The 21,692-nt window shown below is 38.4% G+C and overlaps 1 protein-coding gene across 8 annotated transcripts in view; it reads left to right on the top strand.

Annotated features, from left to right (window-relative positions):
• Window positions 1-21,692, top strand: part of LOC144597399 (echinoderm microtubule-associated protein-like 5) — a 116,458-nt gene that overhangs the window by 88,996 nt on the left and 5,770 nt on the right. For 3 of the 8 annotated variants that reach the window (XR_013547746.1, XM_078406725.1, XM_078406727.1), the window contains 10 exons: window positions 1,644-1,770; window positions 9,862-9,940; window positions 10,540-10,669; window positions 12,718-12,816; window positions 14,099-14,119; window positions 16,005-16,178; window positions 16,550-16,758; window positions 18,045-18,202; window positions 18,573-18,687; window positions 21,005-21,193. Coding sequence is in view for 7 of the 8 variants with exons in the window: in XM_078406725.1 (XP_078262851.1) it covers window positions 1,644-1,770; window positions 9,862-9,940; window positions 10,540-10,669; window positions 12,718-12,816; window positions 14,099-14,119; window positions 16,005-16,178; window positions 16,550-16,758; window positions 18,045-18,202; window positions 18,573-18,687; window positions 21,005-21,193 (1,301 nt within the window). In the remaining variant the exon portion in view is untranslated. Of the gene's footprint in view, window positions 1-1,643; window positions 1,771-6,313; window positions 7,372-9,861; window positions 9,941-10,539; window positions 10,670-12,717; window positions 12,817-13,297; window positions 13,707-14,098; window positions 14,120-16,004; window positions 16,179-16,549; window positions 16,759-18,044; window positions 18,203-18,572; window positions 18,688-21,004; window positions 21,194-21,692 lie in introns of those variants that run through there. The other 5 variants (XM_078406726.1, XM_078406729.1, XM_078406730.1 and 2 more) reach the window with 5 other exon arrangements.

Here is a 21,692-nt window from a genome sequence, read left to right as displayed (position 1 = left end):
CTTCTCGCTTCAGTTTCAAATGGCCTCCCATTTATTCTAAGACTGTGGCCCCTGGTTCTGGACTCCCCCAACATTGGGAACATTTTTCCTGCATCTAGCTTGTCCAGTCCTTTTATAATTTTATATGTCTCTGTAAGATCCCCTCTCATCCTTCTAAACTCTAGTGAATACAAGCCTAGTCTTTTCAATCTTTCTTCACATGACAGTCCCGCCATCCCAGGGATCAATCTCGTGAACCTACGCTGCACTGCCTCAATTACAAGGATGTCCTTTCTCAAATTAGGAGACCAAAACTGTACACAATATTCCAGATGTGGTCTTACCAGGGCCCTATACACCTGCAGAAGAACCTCTTTACTCCTATACTGAAATCCTCTCGTTATGAAGTCCAACATGCCATTAGTTTTCTTCACTGCCTGCTGTATCATATATCATATCATATATATACAGCCGGAAACAGGCCCTTTCGGCCCACCAAGTCCGTGCCGCCCAGCGATCCCCGTACATTAACACTATCCTACGTCCACTAGGGACAATTTTTTTACATTTACCCAGCCAATTAACCTACATACCTGTACGTCTTTGGAGTGTGGGAGGAAACTGGAGATCTCGGAGAAAACCCACGCAGGTCACGGGGAGAACGTACAAACTCCTTACAGTGCAGCACCCGTAGTCAGGATCGAACCTGAGTCTCCGGCGCTGCATTCGCTGTAAAGCAGCAACTCTACCGCTGCGCTACCGTACCAACTTTCAGTGACTGGTGTACAAGAGCACCCAGGTCTCGCTGCACTTCCCCCTTACCTAACCTGACACCATTGAGATAATAATCTCAATGATAACATATTCTCAACATTTCTGTTGATTAAAATAACAATGCTAAATTATATATTTCAAATAATGCAAAATATTTGATTTTTTTCAAATTCATCAAAATCAGTGGAATGCTGTTTCACTTTCTTCTTTTATGTTCCATTATTTGATCCCGAAATATGGCTCAATAGTATCCATTTTGTATCATTTTAGTTGGTGTAACTTTCATTGTTTGTGCTTCAGTATTGATAGAATTAGTGCGCAGGGTTGTCAGCTACACATGCTGTTCAGCTTAAGGGAGCTCAGTAACAGTGAGGCACATAGCGTTCATGACCACTGTACATGGTCCATACCCAGAATAACTGTCCCCCTCCCACCCGAAGTGAAATGTATTGTGATGCTTTGCAAGGCTTAAAGACCAAGATCCAGAGACACAGATTCTGAAATATAATAGTCCTAGAGTGATACAGTGTGAAAACAGGCTCTTCGGCCCAACTTACCCACACTGGCCAACATGTCCCAGCTACCCTAGTCCCACCTGCCTTAGTTTGGTCCATATCCCTCCAAACTTGTCCGATCCATGTACCTGTCTAACTGTTTCTTAAATGTTGAGATAGTCCCAGCCCCTCAAAATAGAGATTCGCTTTTTCAAGTTCTGGAAATTTTCCGATTCAAAAAAGATTAAATATACTAGTTATTATATAGAATAATAGTTAGCAATTACTCCAATGATAGTGTAATTTTTTTTCTTGGCAGGTTAACATTTCAAAATAGTTTTTTTTTACCATTTAATGTTACTTAAGAGTTCTCTGACCATGTTTTGCTTGTTGTAGGTTACGATAGCGATGTTGCCCGGGAAAATGAAATCAATTACACCATTAGAGCCCTTGCAACAAGTCTTCGACCAATGTCTGGAATCAAGCCTCATCTACAACAGAAAGAGCCTTCACTTGAGGAAAGGTACCTTGCATCAAATAGAAAACTTTCATTCAAACTGGAGGACAAGATTTTTAACTAAAATTTTACTTTTTTTTTAAATTTGGAAACAAAAAGGATTAGCCAAGACATCTTGTCTGCAGATTTTCCTTTAAGAAAACCTGGGTTGATATAGCATTAGTGTTGTGTTTATATCAGGCAGTGTAATGCTGTATTCCAATCTTATTTCAGGTTTCTGCACACATAATTCAGCTTTATTTAGAGGGTTCACCTGAGTGTTTTTGGTTTTAGAATGGTTAAATAATAGAATGGTCTTTCCTAATAAATACTTCGGTGGTTAACCATTAGTCTGCCTACATTTAAAGGAAAATATCTCTTTGTTTTGTGGGAATTTATGTTTCTTTTCATATCATTCTTCTAATCTGTTATTTCATTGATTGCTGGGCCCTCGGCTGCCCTCAGCTGCCAACTCAAGAATTCCCTCCACAAACCTTTTTCCCCACTCCAGCACTCATTAAACCTATTCATTTGAAAATGCTTTCATTTGAAGCATCAGGATATACCATTACCTTAAATGGGCCTTAAAAATAAAGTTGTTGCTGGTTGTAACATCAACATTACAATAGTAAAGCCTCTCATAATAAGAATAACTTGATTGCTATATGTTATTTCTGCAGACAAAACATACCACTTTAATTCTACTTGCCTCCTTTTACATTTTTGTCATCATTATGTGACATCATTGTCATCATTCTACATGTACGAGTAAATAAAAACCATAGATTTCAGAATTATTATTTTCTATTTCAGAAATGAATACATGAGTTAGGAGTTGTCCACCTAGTCCTTTGAGATGTTCATTAAAATCATGGCTGATTTTCTGCCTCAACATCATTTGCCTGCACTTTCTCTTGTTTCCATAATATCCAAAGATCTATTTATTCATAGAAACATAGAAAATAGGTGCAGGAGTAGGCCATTTGGCCCTTCGAGCCTGCACCGCCATTCAATATGATCATGGCTGATCATCCAACTCAGTATCCCGTACCTGCCTTCTCTCCATACCCCCTGATCCCTTTAGCCACAAGGGCCACATCTAACTCCCTCTTAAATATAGCCAATGAACTGGCCTCAACTGGCCGCAGAGAATTCCACAGATTCACCACTCTGTGTGAAAAAAAACTTTCTCATCTCGGTCCTAAAAGACTTCCCCCTTATCCTTAAACTGTGACCCCTTGTTCTGGACTTCCCCAACATCGGGAACAATCTTCCTGCATCTAGCCTGTCCAACCCCTTAAGAATTTTGTAAGTTTCTATAAGATCCCCATCAATCTTCTAAATTCCAGCGAGTACAAGCCGAGTCTATCCAGTCTTTCTTCATATGAAAGTCCTGCCATCCCAGGAATCAATCTGGTGAACCTCCTCTGTACTCCCTCTATGGCAAGAATGTCTTTCCTCAGATTAGGAGACCAAAACTGTACGCAATTCTCCAGGTGTGGTCTCACCAATGCCCTGTACAACTGCAGCAGAACCTCATTGCTCCTATACTCAAATCCCCTCGCTACGAATACCAACATACCATTCGCTTTCTTCACTGCCTGCTGCACCTGCATGCCTACTTTCAATGACTGGTGTACCACGACACCCAGGTCTCGTTGCATCTCCTCTTCTCCTAATCGGCCACCATTCAGATAATAGTCTGCTTTCCCGTTCTTGCCACCAAAGTGGATAACCTCACATTTATCCACATTATACTGCATCTGCCATGCATTTGCCCACTCGCCTAACCTATCCAAGTCACGTTGCAGCCTCCTAGCATCCTCCTCACAGCTAACACTGCCCCCCAGCTTCGTGTCATCCGCAAACTTGGAGATGTTGCATTCAATTCCCTCGTCCAAATCATTAATATATATTGTAAATAGCTGGGGTCCCAGCACTGAGCCTTGCGGTACCCAACTAGTCACTGCCTGCCATTCTGAAAAGGACCCGTTTATTCCTACTCTTTGCTTCCTGTCTGCCAGCCAGTTCTCTATCCACATCAATACTGAACCCACAATACCTTGTGCTTTAAGTTTGCATACTAATCTCTTATGTGGGACCTTGTCGAAAGCCTTCTGGAAGTCCAGATATAACACATCCACTGGTTCTCCCTTATCCACTCTACTAGTTACATCCTCGAAAATTCCACTGTGCTTTGTGAACTAAATATACTTCTTAGACAGAAGCTCAATATTTTTTCATGATTTTGTTTTTTTTAAAACTTTTGTTTGTTTTTGCAAATTCAACCAGTGCTGTCAAATTGTCAACATATTCATTTTCATTGTTTATTATGATGCTTTGTGTTATATAGTTACTCAGCAAGATACTATCTCTATACATTACTGAATACAATTCTTGAACCAGCTGCAATACTATCCAAGAAAGCAAAAGCAATCATCAAAATAGATCTCACCTTCCTTAATGCCAAGAAGCTAGTCCATTCACACTACAGACATTTTTTTCTGTAGAGATTTACTGCAACACATCAATAATGAGTTAATATGCAATTTCTTGCCAATTCTTCACATGCTTTAATCTACTTGCGACATGGTGGTGTGGCAGTAGAGTTGCTGCCTTACACCGCCAGAGACCTGTGTTCTGTTATATTTTCTCCCCATGACCTGCGTGGATTATCTCCGCCGCTCCGGTTTCCTCCCATACTTTACTTTGGAGATGCAGCATGGAAACAGGCCCTTCGGCCCACCAGCGATCCCCGCACACTAGCAATTAACCTACAAACCTGTACATCTTTGGAGTGTGGGAGGAAACCGAAGGTCTCAGAGAAAACCCATGTGGTCACAGGGAGAATGTACAAACTCCTTAGAGGCAGCACCCATAGTTTGGATCGAACCCGCGTTGCAGGCGCTGTAAGGCAACAACTCTACCACTGCGCCACCTTGACACCACCAATTGGCTTGATACAATTGTAAAGTGTCCCTAGTGTGTGTAGGATGCTGTTAGTCTGCGGGGATCACTCGGTGGGCACGGACTCGGTGGGCGAAGGATCTGTTTCCACGCTATATCGCTAAACTAAACTAAACTATAAGATGCCTTTTAGCCAATCATTCAATACAGCAGAGAGCTGCAGAACCCACATCACCGTGTTTTGGTCTTTCACATCTGAGCTGTAGGGCCAGGTACAAAGAGTATCTGGCCCTTCAGCTTCACGATCGCCATAACTGGCACATCATGCATGGGCTAATTCATTTGAATAGTTCACTGACATTCATTAAAAAATGTAAGTGATTCTGGGTAATTTGTTTCTTTTTCCTTTTTATTAATATTAATATATATCTTACTTGAGGTAAGTTTATTAAATTTTGATTTTGTTTAGAGAATATTTTAATTTCTTCAAACTATAATCTAAGTCAACTGTTTCTAAATCCTCCAATCAACTGAGGTAATTAGCGTGAGTTATGTAAGGACGTCAGTGCAGACCAGGGCCACAGGCAGTGCATCCACTTCCTGAGGCCTAGTTGTTTTGCAAGACCCTATCCTTTGTGGTTGGTGAATGGAGCAATGCCTCCAGAACATGAGGAGCTGTCTAGCTGCAAAAGGTTAGTGCTGCTGTGGAGCTCTGATGGGAAGTGATCAGAGCACAGCACAGGTTAGGATGAGCAAGATCTTTTTTTCTCGCAGATGTCTGGCCACTTTTAAATGCCCCATTCAAATTACAATAACATGTCAGTAAATGATACTCTATAATTTATGCAGCCACCTTCAGTTATTTGCATTTGGGTTACTCACAAGTGATGGAGTGGATGCATTGAAAATGCTGACTGGTTTGTGAGGGGTATTTTAAGTGTTCACAAAACTGTACGGTTTATTCTTCTTAAGTATATCAAAGAATGTTTTTAATGTATTTAAGTTTTGAAACACTCCCAAATTGTGCTGATTTATAAATGAGTGTTATTAGAAAGAGAACTTTGCAGCAGCCTCTGTTTAATCGTATCGACATGATACATAAATAAAACCCAATTTGAACCCAATTTTGCCTAGCTTGCCTAAAACAGAAACACTTAAAAACTACATATTTTGTTGTGTTAAATGGTTTTTAATGCTATAGCATCTCTTTGACTTTTGGGACTTTCAAAGCATAACTGTAGGGCCAGGAAAATTAGTTTGGCATGAGTATGATGTTCCATGGTGCTGCTATATATATATATATATATATATATATATATATATATATATATATATTATATATATATATATATAGCTTTATACTGGATATTGTATTAATTTATTTGAATACAACAACATAAATGCATTTTTTTTGCAAAATATATTTCCCTGTATTACAGAAACTGTATTGCATATTCAGTAGGAGAAAGTAATTTGTGTAAAATACTTTGAAACCTTTTGATATAAATTGCTTTGTATAAATGTAAATTTAGTTATTATGCCCAGGAAATATTTATATTCCTCATCTCATGACAGAAGTTGAACATTCCACTTAATCTATTCTCAAACTTTTCTGCTAATTCTTGCTCCTTCCCTTTTTCTGTGTGTCTTGCTTTCTCTGAAGGCAGGGAATAGTCAGGTAAGCATTCCTAAAGCAGGGCACCATCATCATTCTCTTTGTATTTGCTTCTAAATTAAATCGTTTATGTTAAACCGCGGAACTTGGAACATTAAATCCACATTAACACGGGTTTCTTTGAAAATCAACTGACAACTTTTTTTTTTTTTTTTCCATTGAGTGAATAGAAGTGTATACGTAGGTAGAATTAGCTCCAGAGATGTTTCAGGCAAGAACCCTCTTAGTGGAAACCTCTTGCATAACTGCAGAAGAAACCAGGCTCCAAAGCAATCATCAGATAGTTCTGACACCATTCCAACCACTACAGCTGCATACTAACCAGCCCATGCAATATCTAAATAACTCGCCGGCTATATGGGTGCAACTCAGACCTAGATATATTGAAAATACCTGCAATTTTTGAAACCTTCTTTCCAGCAATCCAGCTTGAATTTGGACATTCATTCCTACTATTAAATGACAGTGTCCACAATCTATTTTCCTTATATTTTAACCATACGATATTTTGATTTCTCTGGAATTCTATCATTAAAAGCTGTTATAATGTTTGTTGCTATACGTTTCACCCCTTCCCCATTAATTCTTGAATACTATACTTTTAATTATGAAAGGAAATGTCCAAGAAACCTAATGATATCTCTGTATGTGTCAATATGAACCTATTAGTCACTAAATTAGACTGCTGTACTTAATTATGTAGCCATCAGGCACAGAGGGGGGAAAAAAACAACCTGGATCCATGTTCAATGTGTCTCTTTCTGAAAATAATGTTGCCAGATGTCAATGGTAGGTGAGCCTGAGCAGGGGCCCAATTTCTACGACAATCAAATAAATTAATATTTGTTGAATGAACTTGCTTGAATAGGAATTGGAGAAATATCACTGTTCAAGAAATTAATGGGCAATGATTACGTCTTAAGGAGAAGATTGGAAACTTAAAAAACACCATTGTCTGGCTATTGTGTAGGAAGAAACTGCAGATGCTGGTTGACACCGAAGATAGACACAGAATACTGAAGTAACTCAGCGGGACAGGCAGCATTTCTGGAGAGAAGGAATAGGTGATGTTTCGGGTCGAGACCCTTCTTCAGTCTGAAGTAGGATCTCGACCCAAAACATCACCCATTTCTTCTCTCCAGACATGCTGCTGTCCGGCTGAGTTACTCCAGTATTTTGTGTCCATTGTCTGACTATTCCCAGAGATGTTCTTTTTGGCGTATTAACATTTTAGCCAAGCTTGGAATAGTAGGCTGTCCATTTTTTCTTTCTACCAACACTTCTATGATTATAGATCTAACACTAATTTTAACCCAGAATGCATAGATTCAGAAATTTAAAGATGGGTATATTTGCAGTGGCCTTCATTATCTGATTTTGGGTTTACATATAATTGTCACCTTGTGCTGTACTATTTAATTTGTGTACACTCCAATCCTGAAGTTTCCAAAGCCAAAGGGAAAACCCACCAGTTATGCTGTCTGCCAGTGATTATTTCTCAGGACATAGCAGGCACTTAATTTCACATATGAAGTCTAAACAAATAATTTTTGAATAAGTAAATTCCTTTCTGGTATGATATCTCTAAACATGAATTTGTAATTGCTATCTGTGTGCAGTTACTTAAAGTCATTTTGACATAATTTAACATATTGCATTTACTTTTGGCTGCTACTGTGCTGTCAAGGGGCTCAAGGTAATTACATATTTTATACATTAATTGTTTTGTGTATTGTGTATTTACTTTCACATCCAACTGATATAAAATGACAAATATGACTGCATTTTCATATAATTTAATGGAAGGACATAATGAAAGTATAAAAAAATTAAATAGTCCAGACATACCTGATGCACATCATTGAATTTTTCACTACTAATTAATGACATGAAACCTGTGATTGTGATTGATTAATGCAGACTAACAGCTTTGCATTCCCAGTCGTATTAGTTTTAGCCAAGCTCATCGCACTAGTTCAATCATAAACTCAAGTCTACGGCACCACAAATGGGAAATAAATATCCTTGATCAGATTTTAACAGAATTTTTACCTAAACTAACAAAGTAAAAATATTATTCAATTAAAATATCCCACTATAGGAATTAGTGAGTGCACAATATTGATGGAAAAACACCTTTAGGTTTAACACTAAATGTGTAGAATTTGCTACACGGTACCTCTGAATCTTCAGTATAAATGCAGGTGCAATTACTGACCCACTTTTGAGCTTGAACAAGGGTCCTGACCTGAAACATCACCTATCCATATTCTCTAGGGATGCTACCTGAACTGCTGATTTACTCCTGCGATTTGTGTCTTTCTTTGTAAGGAAATGATGATTTTGTAAATGCAAATGTTTACAAAGGTGGTATTCCCACCTTTGTAATTTTTGTAAACATTTGCCGTTATATTTTGGGGGATATGTCAACGATTACCCTTATAATTATCTACATTTCCCGACAAACAGCTTTTCCACGATGTAGGCAGCAATCTACCATTGTTCTTCCAAAGGTCCTACTCCAGCAATGTGTTCTTGAAAGGGTACAGCAAACGAGACTGAAGTTACAGCAGTTCCCGGCCCCTCCATTCGAATAGTAGGGAAAGTGCGCAAACACATGGCACCACATTGAATCTGGCACATGGGCTGCTTCACTATTGATTTCAACAGCAGAGAATAAGTTGAAAAGCACTGCAACAAATGTTTCAAGTTTTTTGTAGATGAGGCTTGTATTCCACTCATCCCCAACAAACACAACAAGATCCATCAACAAGCAGGGCCTATCAGTGAAGCAAGGAGTTGGGTTTTGGTGTAGACTGCAAATTCCTGCTTGGGAAACTGCATTAGGCAAAGCTCATTGAGGTATATAAAATTATGAAGAGCATGAGATGTTTTATGATTTCTCTTGGATGGCAATAATTCCATTACAGCATGACATCATTTGTAGATCTAAAAATAAAATCTAAATATGTTTTTAATTGTTTTTTTCTGGAATGTAGGAGATTGAAGGTAGACTTGATAGAAGTATATAAAATTATGAGAGGCGTGGACAGTCAGAACACTTTTCCCAGGGTGGAAATGTCCAACACTAGATGGGAACAGCTATAAGGTGAGAGGGGGAATGCTTAATGGGAGACAAGTGTTTTTACACACAGGATGGTGGGGGCCTGGAAAGCATTGGCAGTGGTGGCTGATATGATAGTGGGATTTAAGAGGTTTTTAGATAGGCACATGGAAATGCAGGGAAAAGAGGAATATGGATCATGTACAGGCAGATGAGATCAGTTTAACTAGGCATTATTTTTGGCACAAACATTGTGGGCCAAAGGGCCCATTCCTGTGCTGTACTATTCTATGTTCTTTATCACAAAATATGTTTTTATATTTTTCTTTCACAATATAAACTCAGGTCTTCAATTATCCACAGTTGGAAAAAGTAAGTTAAGGCATTGAGTTGCTAGTGTATAAGTTACATTTGTTTTAAGTCTGGAATGGGTGACAGACAGGCTTTTCTTATTCACAGTTCTTTGTTTCAGACCACCTGTTAGTAGGGCTCTGCCTCAGCCTGAGAAACTACAAACAAACAACATGGGCAAGAGAAAGAAACCCATTGAGGTATGTGAGTGAAATTTGGTTTTAAGTGAATGGTTTATCTGTATTTTTACGCTATCTAAATACTGGCAGTTTTGGAGAATCGTTATTCAAGATCTTCCGATGCTCTGAACATAGTTAGATGGTGTGAAGTATTGGGAATTTGGAGGAGAAATACATGATGTTGCTGGTAACAAGTGACTTCAGAGAAAAATGTAGTTTGCATCAAAGAGGTTGGAGAACTGCAAGATTCTAGGGATGATAAAGAACTGAATACCTGCTGTGCGAAAATAAGGTTGAGCGACAAAGCACTTCTTGCTCAGAACAATAAACATGCAAATAAGACTGCCTTAATCGTGGAAATGCACCACTCAAAAAAAATCAAAGTATACCTGTAGATGCAAAAGGGCAAATTTTGTGTGTGTGCGCACGTGTGCATGTGGGACATCTGGACTGTATCATTTAGTATTAATTAATGTAATTTGACCAGTCTTCTCCCCGTACCTATGGATGATTGGCTTCTCAGAAAAGCATTGATAAAAAAACTGAGACAATACAACATTTCAGAAATGTCACCCTCTGTTTATCCAAGTAGCATATTCTGGTAACTTTTTATTTGTCAGGACCTCACGTTGGTGTTGGCATTTGGATATCGTGGTAATGACTGCCGAAACAATGTGCATTATTTAAATGATGGTATTGATATCATTTATCACACAGCATCAGTTGGAATTGTCCACAACATTGCCACAGGTAAAATAATTTTCTATTTGTGAAAAAAAAATAAAAAAATACTAGAGGACATAACTTTAAAATGAGAAGGGCAAAGTTTAAGAGAGATGTGCAGGGCAAGTCTTTTTACACAGAGGGTGGTGCCTGGAACACAGTGCTGGGGGTGGTAATGGAGCCAGATGCGATAGTAGCATGTAAGAGACTTTTGGATGTGCATATGGATATGCAGGAAATGGAAGAATATGGATTATGTGCAGACAGATAAGAGTTGGTTGGCATAATATTTGGCAAGACATTGTAGGCCAAAGGTATTTATTCACAAAGTGCTGGAGTAACTCAGCAGGTCGGGCAGCATCTCGGGAGAGAAGGAATGGGTGATGTTTCGGGTCGAGACCCTTCTTCAGACCCGAAACGTCACCCATTCCTTCTCTCCCGAGATGCTGCCCGACCTGCTGAGTTACTCCAGCACTTTGTGAATAAATACCTTCGATTTGTACCAGCATCTGCAGTTATTTTCTTATACTAATTGTTGGCCAAAGGGCCTTCCCTAATGCTGTACTGTTCTATTTTCTTTGGGATTTTTTTAAACAGAAATTAAGCAGTAATTTTCTCAAATTTGTTTGGAATCATTTTTCAGAATGTCAATCAGAAATTCAATTCAGAATTTTTTTTTTGGAGATGTGTACCATAGTGCTACCTTTAATCAAAGGATTTCCAGCACACAATAGAAAATGTCATTACATTGCACACAATAGAAAATGTCATTACATTGAGATAATGGCCTCAAATATCCTTTGGACCAGTGAAGACTGCATAGTTTGTAACATATAGCAGCATGTGTTTGTAACATATATAGCAAGTGTTGTCATCCTAGCTGTCCATCACAAAGGCCTGATATAAATTACATTAAGTGCATTGGACACTTTAGTTACTTTAGCAGCTGTCTGTATCTCATTCAATTGAATCGGGTCATTAACCATCATATGTTTAGTGATCAATACATTGTGACAATTGCTCCTTTACTCTTTGGTTAATTTCTCACGACAGTTGACGAAGTCTGTAAATTGTTACTTGTGTTTTATCAATTTTACACCAGCAGTCTGGTGGGTTATTAAAAATCACCAGAATGTTTTCTGGACTGAGTCTGATTGGGATCTGAATCACCTGGGTCCCATTTTACCACAGTACAGAATAGCAGGGATAAATTGCTTTGAACCATGGTGCCTACACTGAGCAGTGAAAATTATGCAGTATATTTCTGTGCCCCTTAGCAATACCTAATGTCCTCGCTTAGGAGTTCCTGACGTGTACTCCATGGATTGGGATGGTGTGGGAGGGGGGGGGAGGTTGGAGCGTGGGGGGGGGAGGTGGGAGCGTGGGGGGGGGGGGAGGTGGGAGCGTGGGGGGGGGGGTTAATGTTTGAAGTTTGAAATTTAATCAGAATCTGCTGCCTTATTGCCATTCTTCATAGAAATCCCAAAGTTCAGATCTGCCACTGATTTTAGTACCTTTCACCATGCTCTAATGAGATGAATGCAGCCTTCCACATGTTTTCCATCTCTTATCCTGGTAAATCTGACCACAAAACCTGGATAACCAGCCCCATTCAATTCAATAGGGAGAATCATCTGTCATAAGAGTGATTAGGAGATCGTTTTAGAGTCATAAAGCTGTACAGAATGGAGGTGGGTGCTTGTGCCAACCTTGTCCATGCTGCCCAATTTGGCATACTGGGCTAGTCCTATTTATTGGCATTTGGCCCACAGCCCTCTAAACTCTACAAGAGTATGTATAAAATGAATTATCAAGGGGATGTTAATTCACAGCAAGTTCAAGTATCATGGCAAGAAAGGTAAATTGATGTTTATAACTTGGTTGCTGTATGGCTCCAGTAATTATGTGGTGGAAGGATAGAATATAGCCAAGAGCCTTTACTTATAGTGGAATGCGAGCCTGAGCAAAATAGTACAAAATATGTCTGAGTTGAAATTTCTCTACGTCTGTTTTTTTTTGTATTACAAGAATTACCCAATTTAATTATTAATCCTTTTCCTTAAAACTGACTTTAGGGATTCAGTCTTTTTATCTTGAACACACGGATGATATTCTGTGCCTGACTGTTAACCAACATCCCAAATTCCAAAAGATAATTGCAACAGGACAAGTAGGTATGTGCTAAAGTAGAAGAATACATTTATCAGCACTGATCTCTTTCCGTGGCTTGTTTGCTGGATGTGATTATATTTATCAGATCATCATATTCTGTTCTCAATTTATTAATCAGGATCCAAAATAGTCATTTTCCTTTTTGAAAGAAAATATTTTGCAGAATATAGCTCATTTTAATTTCATTTTGTCAGTAATGCATAAAATATTCTATTAACAATTAAGATATTGTAATTGAAAATGGAAAAAATAGATTTGCCAGAATGATAAATTTATTAAATACTAGACGGGCGTGGACCCGTTGTATTTGATTTAATTTCAAATAATAAAGACAATTTTACCCCGTTCAAATATCAATTTTGACTTTTATTTCCTCCAACATATTAAAATAAGCCTTATTTACAATAATATCTTTAATAGCTTTTGAACATTGAATCAATTTGTATCCTATGTTTCCATTTATTACATCAACCTGATCCTAAGTAATAACAGGACTCCTAGTAGCTTTTCAGAGAAGGTAAACCAGGGTTGGCCTGTTCTGTCGGCCTTGAATGTAGTCCACTGTTTCAGGTGAGAAAGATCATTGTTCAGCAGGAGCTTCTCGTCACAGATCGTGCATACGTTTTCTAAATATTTATTAAACATTTATATATGTTTCTGTGCTATTCATTTCAATGTCAAATGAACTGTATGTTTGTCTGTATATGGAATTTGAGTGGTCATTTACTTAAATGTGCAGCGCTATCATCCATTCAGAATAATTGGCAGTAAAAACCTTCAGTTGAAAAACACAACCAAATGTAAAACATGGAATAAAATATTCCAGAGATGTGGAATTAAAATATCGATATAATTTTTACCCGTTACTTCTGCTGTACTCCCCAATAGCCAATCTCCAGCACACTCTTCATTTTGAAATATTAATTCATTTTGTAAACGCACATCACAGAAATTGTTTCTCATTAGAATGTAAACTAAAGAGGAATGTGTTGGCATGTCTCCCAACTCCTTCAGAAAAAAAATCATTATTCACTGCATGTGTGTGGAATTGAGTGTGGATTGCAAACATTTATCATTGTTATTCTTGTTTTTATTTAATCTACTTTAAGTACTGATACATATCCCAAAATAGCAGTGCCAAACATAAAGCACTGCCAAATACAGTTTAAAGTGAAATTACGCTGTTGTGTATTTACCAGTACTTATGTTCATTGTATTATTGTGATATTTGTTTTATTTTGTATTGCATTTTGTTTCTGGCTTTGACTGTGATGTATCTTAAAGGTGATTCTGCTGACAAACCAGGTAAGGAATCTCAAATATTTGGCCTACACCCTTACTTTCTCTCAAACAAAATAATAGATTGCCAGCTTTAAAAAAAAAGTTTGGCAACAAATAAAATTGAAGCCCGCTCAAAACTAAAGGCTACAAACACACTAAGATTAATCTATTAGAAATTGTAGTTGAATTTCAAGTTACATTTCAAAAGTAACTTTAATGCTCTGAATGTCACCCTTCATCCTTCAAGGCTGAACAAAAATTTCATAGTGATCTCTGGGACTGATCTTTTTCTTTCTGATTATAAAGCTTTGTTACTTTACAAGTTATATTGAGGAATGGCCATTGTAAGACTAAAAACAATCCACATTCGGCAAATCTAAAACATGATAAAATGGTTTTTTTTTAAATCATTGTTATTTAGCTAATACGGTTAAACTAATACAATTAAATCTGTTTTTATGGTATGATGCAGCTCAATAACAGAAGTAGAAATTGAAATGAATATCCATACTGGAATGCCATGCTGATTTGTTAGTTATGTATTAACTGAAATGCCTTTATAACAAGAAAGGGGAGCTGAATCAAGCTGAAACAATTGTTGCGTTTTGCAAAACACCTAAGGGTTTTCGACGGTAAACAGACAATATAAATTAAAGGTATTTCATCTGATTGATATCTGGAATCAAATTATTACATTCCAACAATACTAGTACATGCTCATATTACAAAATAGCAAAAGGTAGACACATGGAAAAAGTTTTATTATGGAATCCTTATATAAGTTTTGTTTGTTTCATGTGATTGATCATTGTTTCTCGATGAACATTGCCACCTGCTCTGAATCAGGGAGATTAACTGAGCCAGAAAGCTCAGAGGTAGAGATAGAGTTGGAGACAAAATCTATTATGATGTTAAATACCAAGTGATACAAAACAGTTATTCACAACGCCTTTAAGAGTAGGTTACCAGTGGCGCAGCAGTAGAGATGCTGCCTTACAGCGAATGCAGCGCCGGAGACTCAGGTTCGATCCTGACTACGGGCGCCGTCTACGGAGTCTGTACGTTCTCCCCGTGACCTACGTGGGTTTTCTCCGAGATCTTCGGTTTCCCCCCACACTCCAAAGACGTACAGGTTTGAGGGTTAATTGGCTGGGCAAATGTTTAAAAAAATTGTCCCTAGTGGGTGTAGGATAGTGTTAGTGTGCAGGGATCGCTGGGCGGCGCGGACCCGGTGGGCCGAAGAGCCTGTTTCTGCGCTGTTTATCTAAATCTAAATCACAAAATCAATAACCTGTAAATGGTGACAATCTGAAATAAAAACAGAAGATATTGTTAGCACTTAGCAGATTGGTGATATAGATATATAGATGGAAGGAGAAACAGGGACTGCTTCATTTTGAAAAACCATCAGAACTGGGAAAGAAAAAAAAAATCCGTTTTAAGTTGAAGGGTGGGGAAGGGGCAGAAAGGTCAACAGGGATATCTGTGACAGAATAGGAATTAGCTGTCTTAGCAAGTTCTCTGCATGATTAAATGTGCTAAACCATTTCAGTAGCATTCAAATAGATAAATGCTCAAGCATTTAATTTGATACCTTAAGAAGTAGGGTAAAAGGATTTCAGAATTAGAAAACTCATTTTTTATGAAAATTGCTGTACCTTTCTGTTGATTTTAAGTGTATTGTGAGTGTTATTCAAAGCAATAGTCAGAAACCGCTGCTGAAGTAGCAGATCATTATCACTCCCCAAACCTACCTGGGGATATCCATCAATGCACAGTTTAACACATGACATGCGGACGTTAGGATTGTTTAACAATTGCACTATCATAGATGCCTTATATTAATGCGGGCCTGATGATAATAACCACCTTGTTTGTTTTAAAGTTAATTACAGCATTCTTTCCCCAGGGACTGCCCCGTTGATTCATGTTTGGGATGCCACAACCAAGCAAACATTCTCTGTGCTGCGCTGTTACCATTCAAAAGGTGTTTGCTGTGTCAGTTTTAGTGCAACAGGTAAACTCCTCCTCTCCGTTGGACTGGATGCTCAATATACCATCACTGTCTGGAGATGGCAAGAAGGTGAGATGAAAATGAAGAGCAGTGATCATCTAATTGTTTTTGTGCATTGTTTAATGGATCAATCATAGAGTCATAGAGTGATACAGTGTAGAAACAGGCCCTTCGGCCCAACTTGCCCACACCAGCCAACATGTCCCAGTTACACTAGTCCCACCTGCCTGTGCCTGGTCCATATCCCTCCAAACTTGTAATTAATCCTAATTATTTACATACTGTGCATAATTTAACCACTGATAATGCATTTTTAAATTTTATTTGAACACAGACAAGTAACGTAATATACACAAGAAATATATGTATGGTTGCATAAACATAATAGAATAAAAAATCTCCCCTTATTTTTGCTACTAAACTTGTTTTTGCTCCACAAGGTACCAAAGTTACTAGTAGAAGTGGCCACACCAAGAGAATTTTTGTGGCAGAATTCAGGCCGGATTCTGATACCCAGTTTGTGTCAGTGGGGGTGAAACATGTTCGGTTTTGGACCATTGCCGGTAAAGCTTTGCTGAGCAAAAAAGGCAACTTAAATTCAATTGAAGATGCCAGGATGCAAACAATGCTTGCTGTAGCTTTTGGAGCTGTAAGTAGTTTTCAATAAAGTGAATGTAAAATTGCATGGTTTTTATGAATAATTAGGAGAAATTATTTTGCTTTTGAATGAACCCAAATATACAGTGTGTTTAGAGATCAGCACATGCTTTTATCCTGGGTTCACAAAATAAATTTTGTTTATTAAAATCACTATTGAGCAATGTAATCAGTATTGTTTATTAAAATCACTATTGAGCAATGTAATCCACAGTGACTCTATATCGTCAGTCCCTATGTCACCCCTCGCAAGGGACTGAATTTCATCCCTCACCAACAGAGTAACCCCACCTGCATGTTCTTTCTATAGGACGTATAACCCTGAATATTTAGTTCCTAGTCCTCCTGCAGCCACGTCTCTGTAATCCCCACAATGTCATATCTACCAATCTCTAACTGAGCCTCAAGCTCATCCACTTTACCTCTTATACTTCGCGCATTCATATATACTTTTAATCCATTACTCGCCTCACCTTTCACATCGATTCCTATTTCACTTGGCCACACTCTCCTATTCATTCGTGAGCTTTCTGTCCCATTAATTCTGGTGTCTTTCTTAACTTTTTGTATACTCTCTTTCCCTTTAACTCCATCCTTGTATTTCCAATTTGTTCCCCCCCCCCAACTATTTAGTTTAAACCCACCTGTGTAGCAGTGACAAACCTGCCTGCCAAATGCTGGTCCCCCGCCTGTTAAGTTGCAGCCCGTCCCTTTTGTACAATTCACCCTTACCCCAAAACAGATCCCAGTGGTCTCAGAATCTAAATTCCTGCCCCCTGCACCAGCTCGTCAGCCACACATTCAGATCCCCTATCTCCCTGGTCCTGCCCTCACCAGCATGAGGAACTGGAAACAAACCACCCTGGAGGTCCTACTTTTCAGCCTTCTTCCGAGCTCTCTAAAATCACGCTGCAGAATCTCTTTCCTCTTCTTCCCAACATCATTTGTGCCGATGTGCACTACCACTTCTGGCTGCTCACCTTCACCCTTGAGGATGCCCTGTAATCAGTCCGTGACATCCTGGATTCTGACAATTCTGCTTTACATTATAACACACCTTAAAATAATCCTATAGATGTAGAATTTAATTAATATATTCTTTATTAATATTCATTTCCCCTTGCATTACCATTTTATTTTACCAATTAAAAATGACACGTCATGCCAAAATAACTTTGTGAAATGATTATTTGTTTGCTTTTTGTTAAATGTGCTTAATTGTTTAAAAAGATGCAATTCCTTTGGTGACTACATTAATGTCAGATTTTCCTTTTGCAGAATAACTTGACATTTACAGGAACCATCAGTGGAGACGTTTATGTTTGGAGGGAACATCTTCTCATCCGAATCGTAGCCAAAGCACATAATGGACCCGTGTTTACAATGTATACAACGTTACGAGATGGCCTGATAGTTACAGGAGGCAAAGAAAGACCGTGAGTACATGATATGACAGTGGCATTTAAGAGCATTTTGGATAGTCGCAATATGCAAGAAATAGAGGGATGTGGAGCACGTGCAGGAATTAAAGATTAGTTTAAGTAGGCATCATGCTTGGCACGAACATGTGGGCCGAAGGACCTATTCCTGTGCTGTACTGTTCAATGCTCCATACATTAGCAATACATTCCCGTTCTTTAGTCTTAGTGAGAAATAATGAGCTTGTTTTGTAATTGTAATGATATCCAACACTTCTATTCTTCCATTAAAATTATCAAAGGAAGCTAATGTTGTTGGCTAAACCCTAAAAAGTGGTCAGAAGAGTCTGATCTTTTTGAAATGTAGATGGTGATTTTGCTTTTTTAGCTCCAAAGAAGGTGGAGCAGTGAAACTGTGGGACCAAGAATTGAAGCGATGCCGGGCTTTCAGACTGGAAACTGGGCAGACGATGGACATTGTGCGTTCAGTCTGCAGATGCAAGGTATGTCTAGCCCCCCCAAAAATACCTTCCACGCATTAGGGTAAATTAGCTTGGGAAAACTGGAAGGATACAAATGCAATCTCACAGTGAGAAGGAGACCCTCTGAAGGAGACGGAGACAGTGAGCAGAAAGGAGGTGCTACGCCTTCGGGCAAGGTGAACATTTTCAAACATTGGCGCTATTACCTTATTCAAAACTTAAAAGATCATGTGTTTAATTTAAGTTTTTTTTCTTGCTTTTCCTTCTTCTTAATTCAATAAGGAAATCCAATTGGTTTATCTCTTTCTGTACTCAAATGATTCTTGAATCGTTCCTGCTTCTTTGCTAATCTTTAAATTTTATAGGATATGGAGATATTTTTGATCCCATCCCACCCTTCTCTAAGGTTCTGAATGCCCCAAAACCCTGGCACAGCAATACAAACTCATACTTGCAGCATGTCACAGGGCAAATCCAAATCTGCTGCAAGATACAGGTGAAGGTCCAATTAACTGAATGTGGTGTAAATGCGACCCAGTTACTTGGCTGATGGACAAGAACGGAACTATTCATCCCGAGAGTTGAATTCAAATCCCAGCACTGTGGCTGGTAATTTAAAGAAATTCCATTTGCAATCAAGATGCTAGTATCAGTAAAGGTGACTACAAAACAGTCAGATTGTTATACGGTTCAAGTAATGAACCAATACCAACATCATTATTCAGTCAGATCTATGCGATTTTAGAGTTGATATGATTTGACTCTTTTCATTGCTGACTGGGGAAGGGCAGAGGTGGAATGAGGAACTTTCTACCAGGGAGTAGGGATTCGTGTTCTGTGGTTTTGAATGAACGCAAATGGCATCAGGTGAGTGGGATGTTGGGGACTTAGCCTCTGAGTAGGTTATGTGTGCTCATGCTCACAGGAAGTAGGAGTTGGCCTCAAATTCATTCTTAATGGAAATGATGCCATAAATCGGGCATGAACACAAGGAAGAAGCAGGTCAAGGATTGGTGGAGACAAGGGGAAGGTTTGCACAAATAGCCATGTTTTGTCTTCAAGAAGAGGATGACAGGTGAAATCAGCCTTTAACAGAGGCAAATATCAGGTTTGTCTTTAGGATAGGATGGATATTGGAGGTGGTTTTACATTTCAAGTCAGTCGAGACCCATGTTAAAGGGTCTGCGTTTCTACCTAACTGTGTTAACTGTACTGCCAGAAAAGATGAGAGTGATGATTATTGCAGGATTGCCATAAATACCTAACCACAATTAGGATCTGCTTGGGTGTGAAACTAAAAAAAAAACTGATCTGCTGAATCCAAAGCTATACATGCAATGCTATTGATGAAGATAATAAAACCTTTGTGCTAATAGTTAGTAAATTATTCTACTTGAATTAAGTGAGGAGCTGATGCAGTCAGGTTCAGCCAGTCTCTAAGTTGCACACCACCTTGGATTGGACATATTGTTATTCCTCCTCTTTCAATGGATCATTGCCCTCAATTTCCCAACATAACACTATATCAAGGGGAACCTTCATCACAAGGATTACATAATCCATAAGCACCTTTTAAGGATGGCTTGAAATAGTCATAAAGCACAGAAAAGTTATATCTCAATGCCAACCAAAATGCCCCATCCAAGCTAGTCCCATTTGCCTGCTTTTGGCGCATATCTCTCAAAACATTTCCTATCCATGTACCTGTCCATGTGTCTTTTAAATGGTGTTATAGTATCTGCTCAACTACCTCCCCTGGCAGTTCATTCCATATACCCACCACTCTGAATGGAAAAAGTTGCCCCTCTGGTTTATATCAAATCTTGCCCTTCTCACTTTAAACCTATTCCCTCTGGCTCTTGATTCCCCTACTCTGGGTAAAGACTCCCTGCTCTTGATTCCCCTACTCTGGGTAAAAGACTCCCTGCATTCACCTTATCTATTTCCCTTATGATATTATGCACCACCATAAGATCACCCTCAGCCTCCAACACTCCAAGGACTAAAATCCTCCCCTGCCCAACCTCTCCCTTTAGCTCTCCCACAAACAGTTGATAATCTTGCCAAGATTACCAGTATCTTGAGGCTCAGTTACAATGGCAGCAAAGTGGGGTAGAATGTATTCTAATTTTCTTAAGAATATGGTACTTTTATGCTGAAGAAAACATCTGGTAGTTAACAACTTTGGATTTATTCTGTTGAAATCTTCAATATTTTAGTTTTATTGTTATCCACTGCTCAACATAAGTAAAGTTTAAGTTACGGATTAGGCACTTGTCACTGCAAATTAATTGAATGATGGGTGGTGACATTCTTTTGAAGTTTATTTTATTAACAGGGAAAAATTTTGGTTGGAACGAGAAATGCAGAGATCATTGAGGTTGGTGAGAAGAATGCTGCATGCAACATTTTTACTAATAATCACATGGATGGACCAATCTGGGGTCTTTCAACTCATCCCATCAAAGATATCTTTCTGTCTGCAGCTGAAGATGGGACTGTTAGATTATGGGACATTACTGAAAAGGCAAGTGAATAATTTAAAATTAGGGGTTTTAAAAATATTTTTAAAGTTTATTCGCTATTTAGTTGTATGGAATACTATAATCCTGCATCACCAAATCATCACCTTACATTAAAAAATTATTCATATAGGAGTCAGAAATCAATGATGTGTTTCACCCTAAACTTTAATTACAAGTCAAGGCGTCATTTTCTGGCCTTATTTACAAAGATATACCAGGAACCTTGGTCACACTACAAAGTGCTTACTAATGGTTGTTTGAATTTTTTATTATCCATTTTATTATTTCCGGTCAAAAAGATTTAAAAAAAGAGCAGAGAATTTAGCTGGTGTCAGATTTGTTGGGATAAGATGTCCTCTGAAAGACCAGCAACTAAAAACATCCCTTTGGTGCAAACTGGCTGTAATTAATAATTACTAGGATCTAACAGAAAACTGCTCTATCTGCACAGAAAAGATCTGTATGTATTAGGTTACACCAGCAGTAAATAATTAAACCACA

Source organism: Rhinoraja longicauda, chromosome 10 (assembly GCF_053455715.1).
Source record: "Rhinoraja longicauda isolate Sanriku21f chromosome 10, sRhiLon1.1, whole genome shotgun sequence".
NCBI lineage: Eukaryota > Metazoa > Chordata > Chondrichthyes > Rajiformes > Arhynchobatidae > Rhinoraja > Rhinoraja longicauda.
This window is presented reverse-complemented; position numbering and strand designations above follow the sequence as displayed.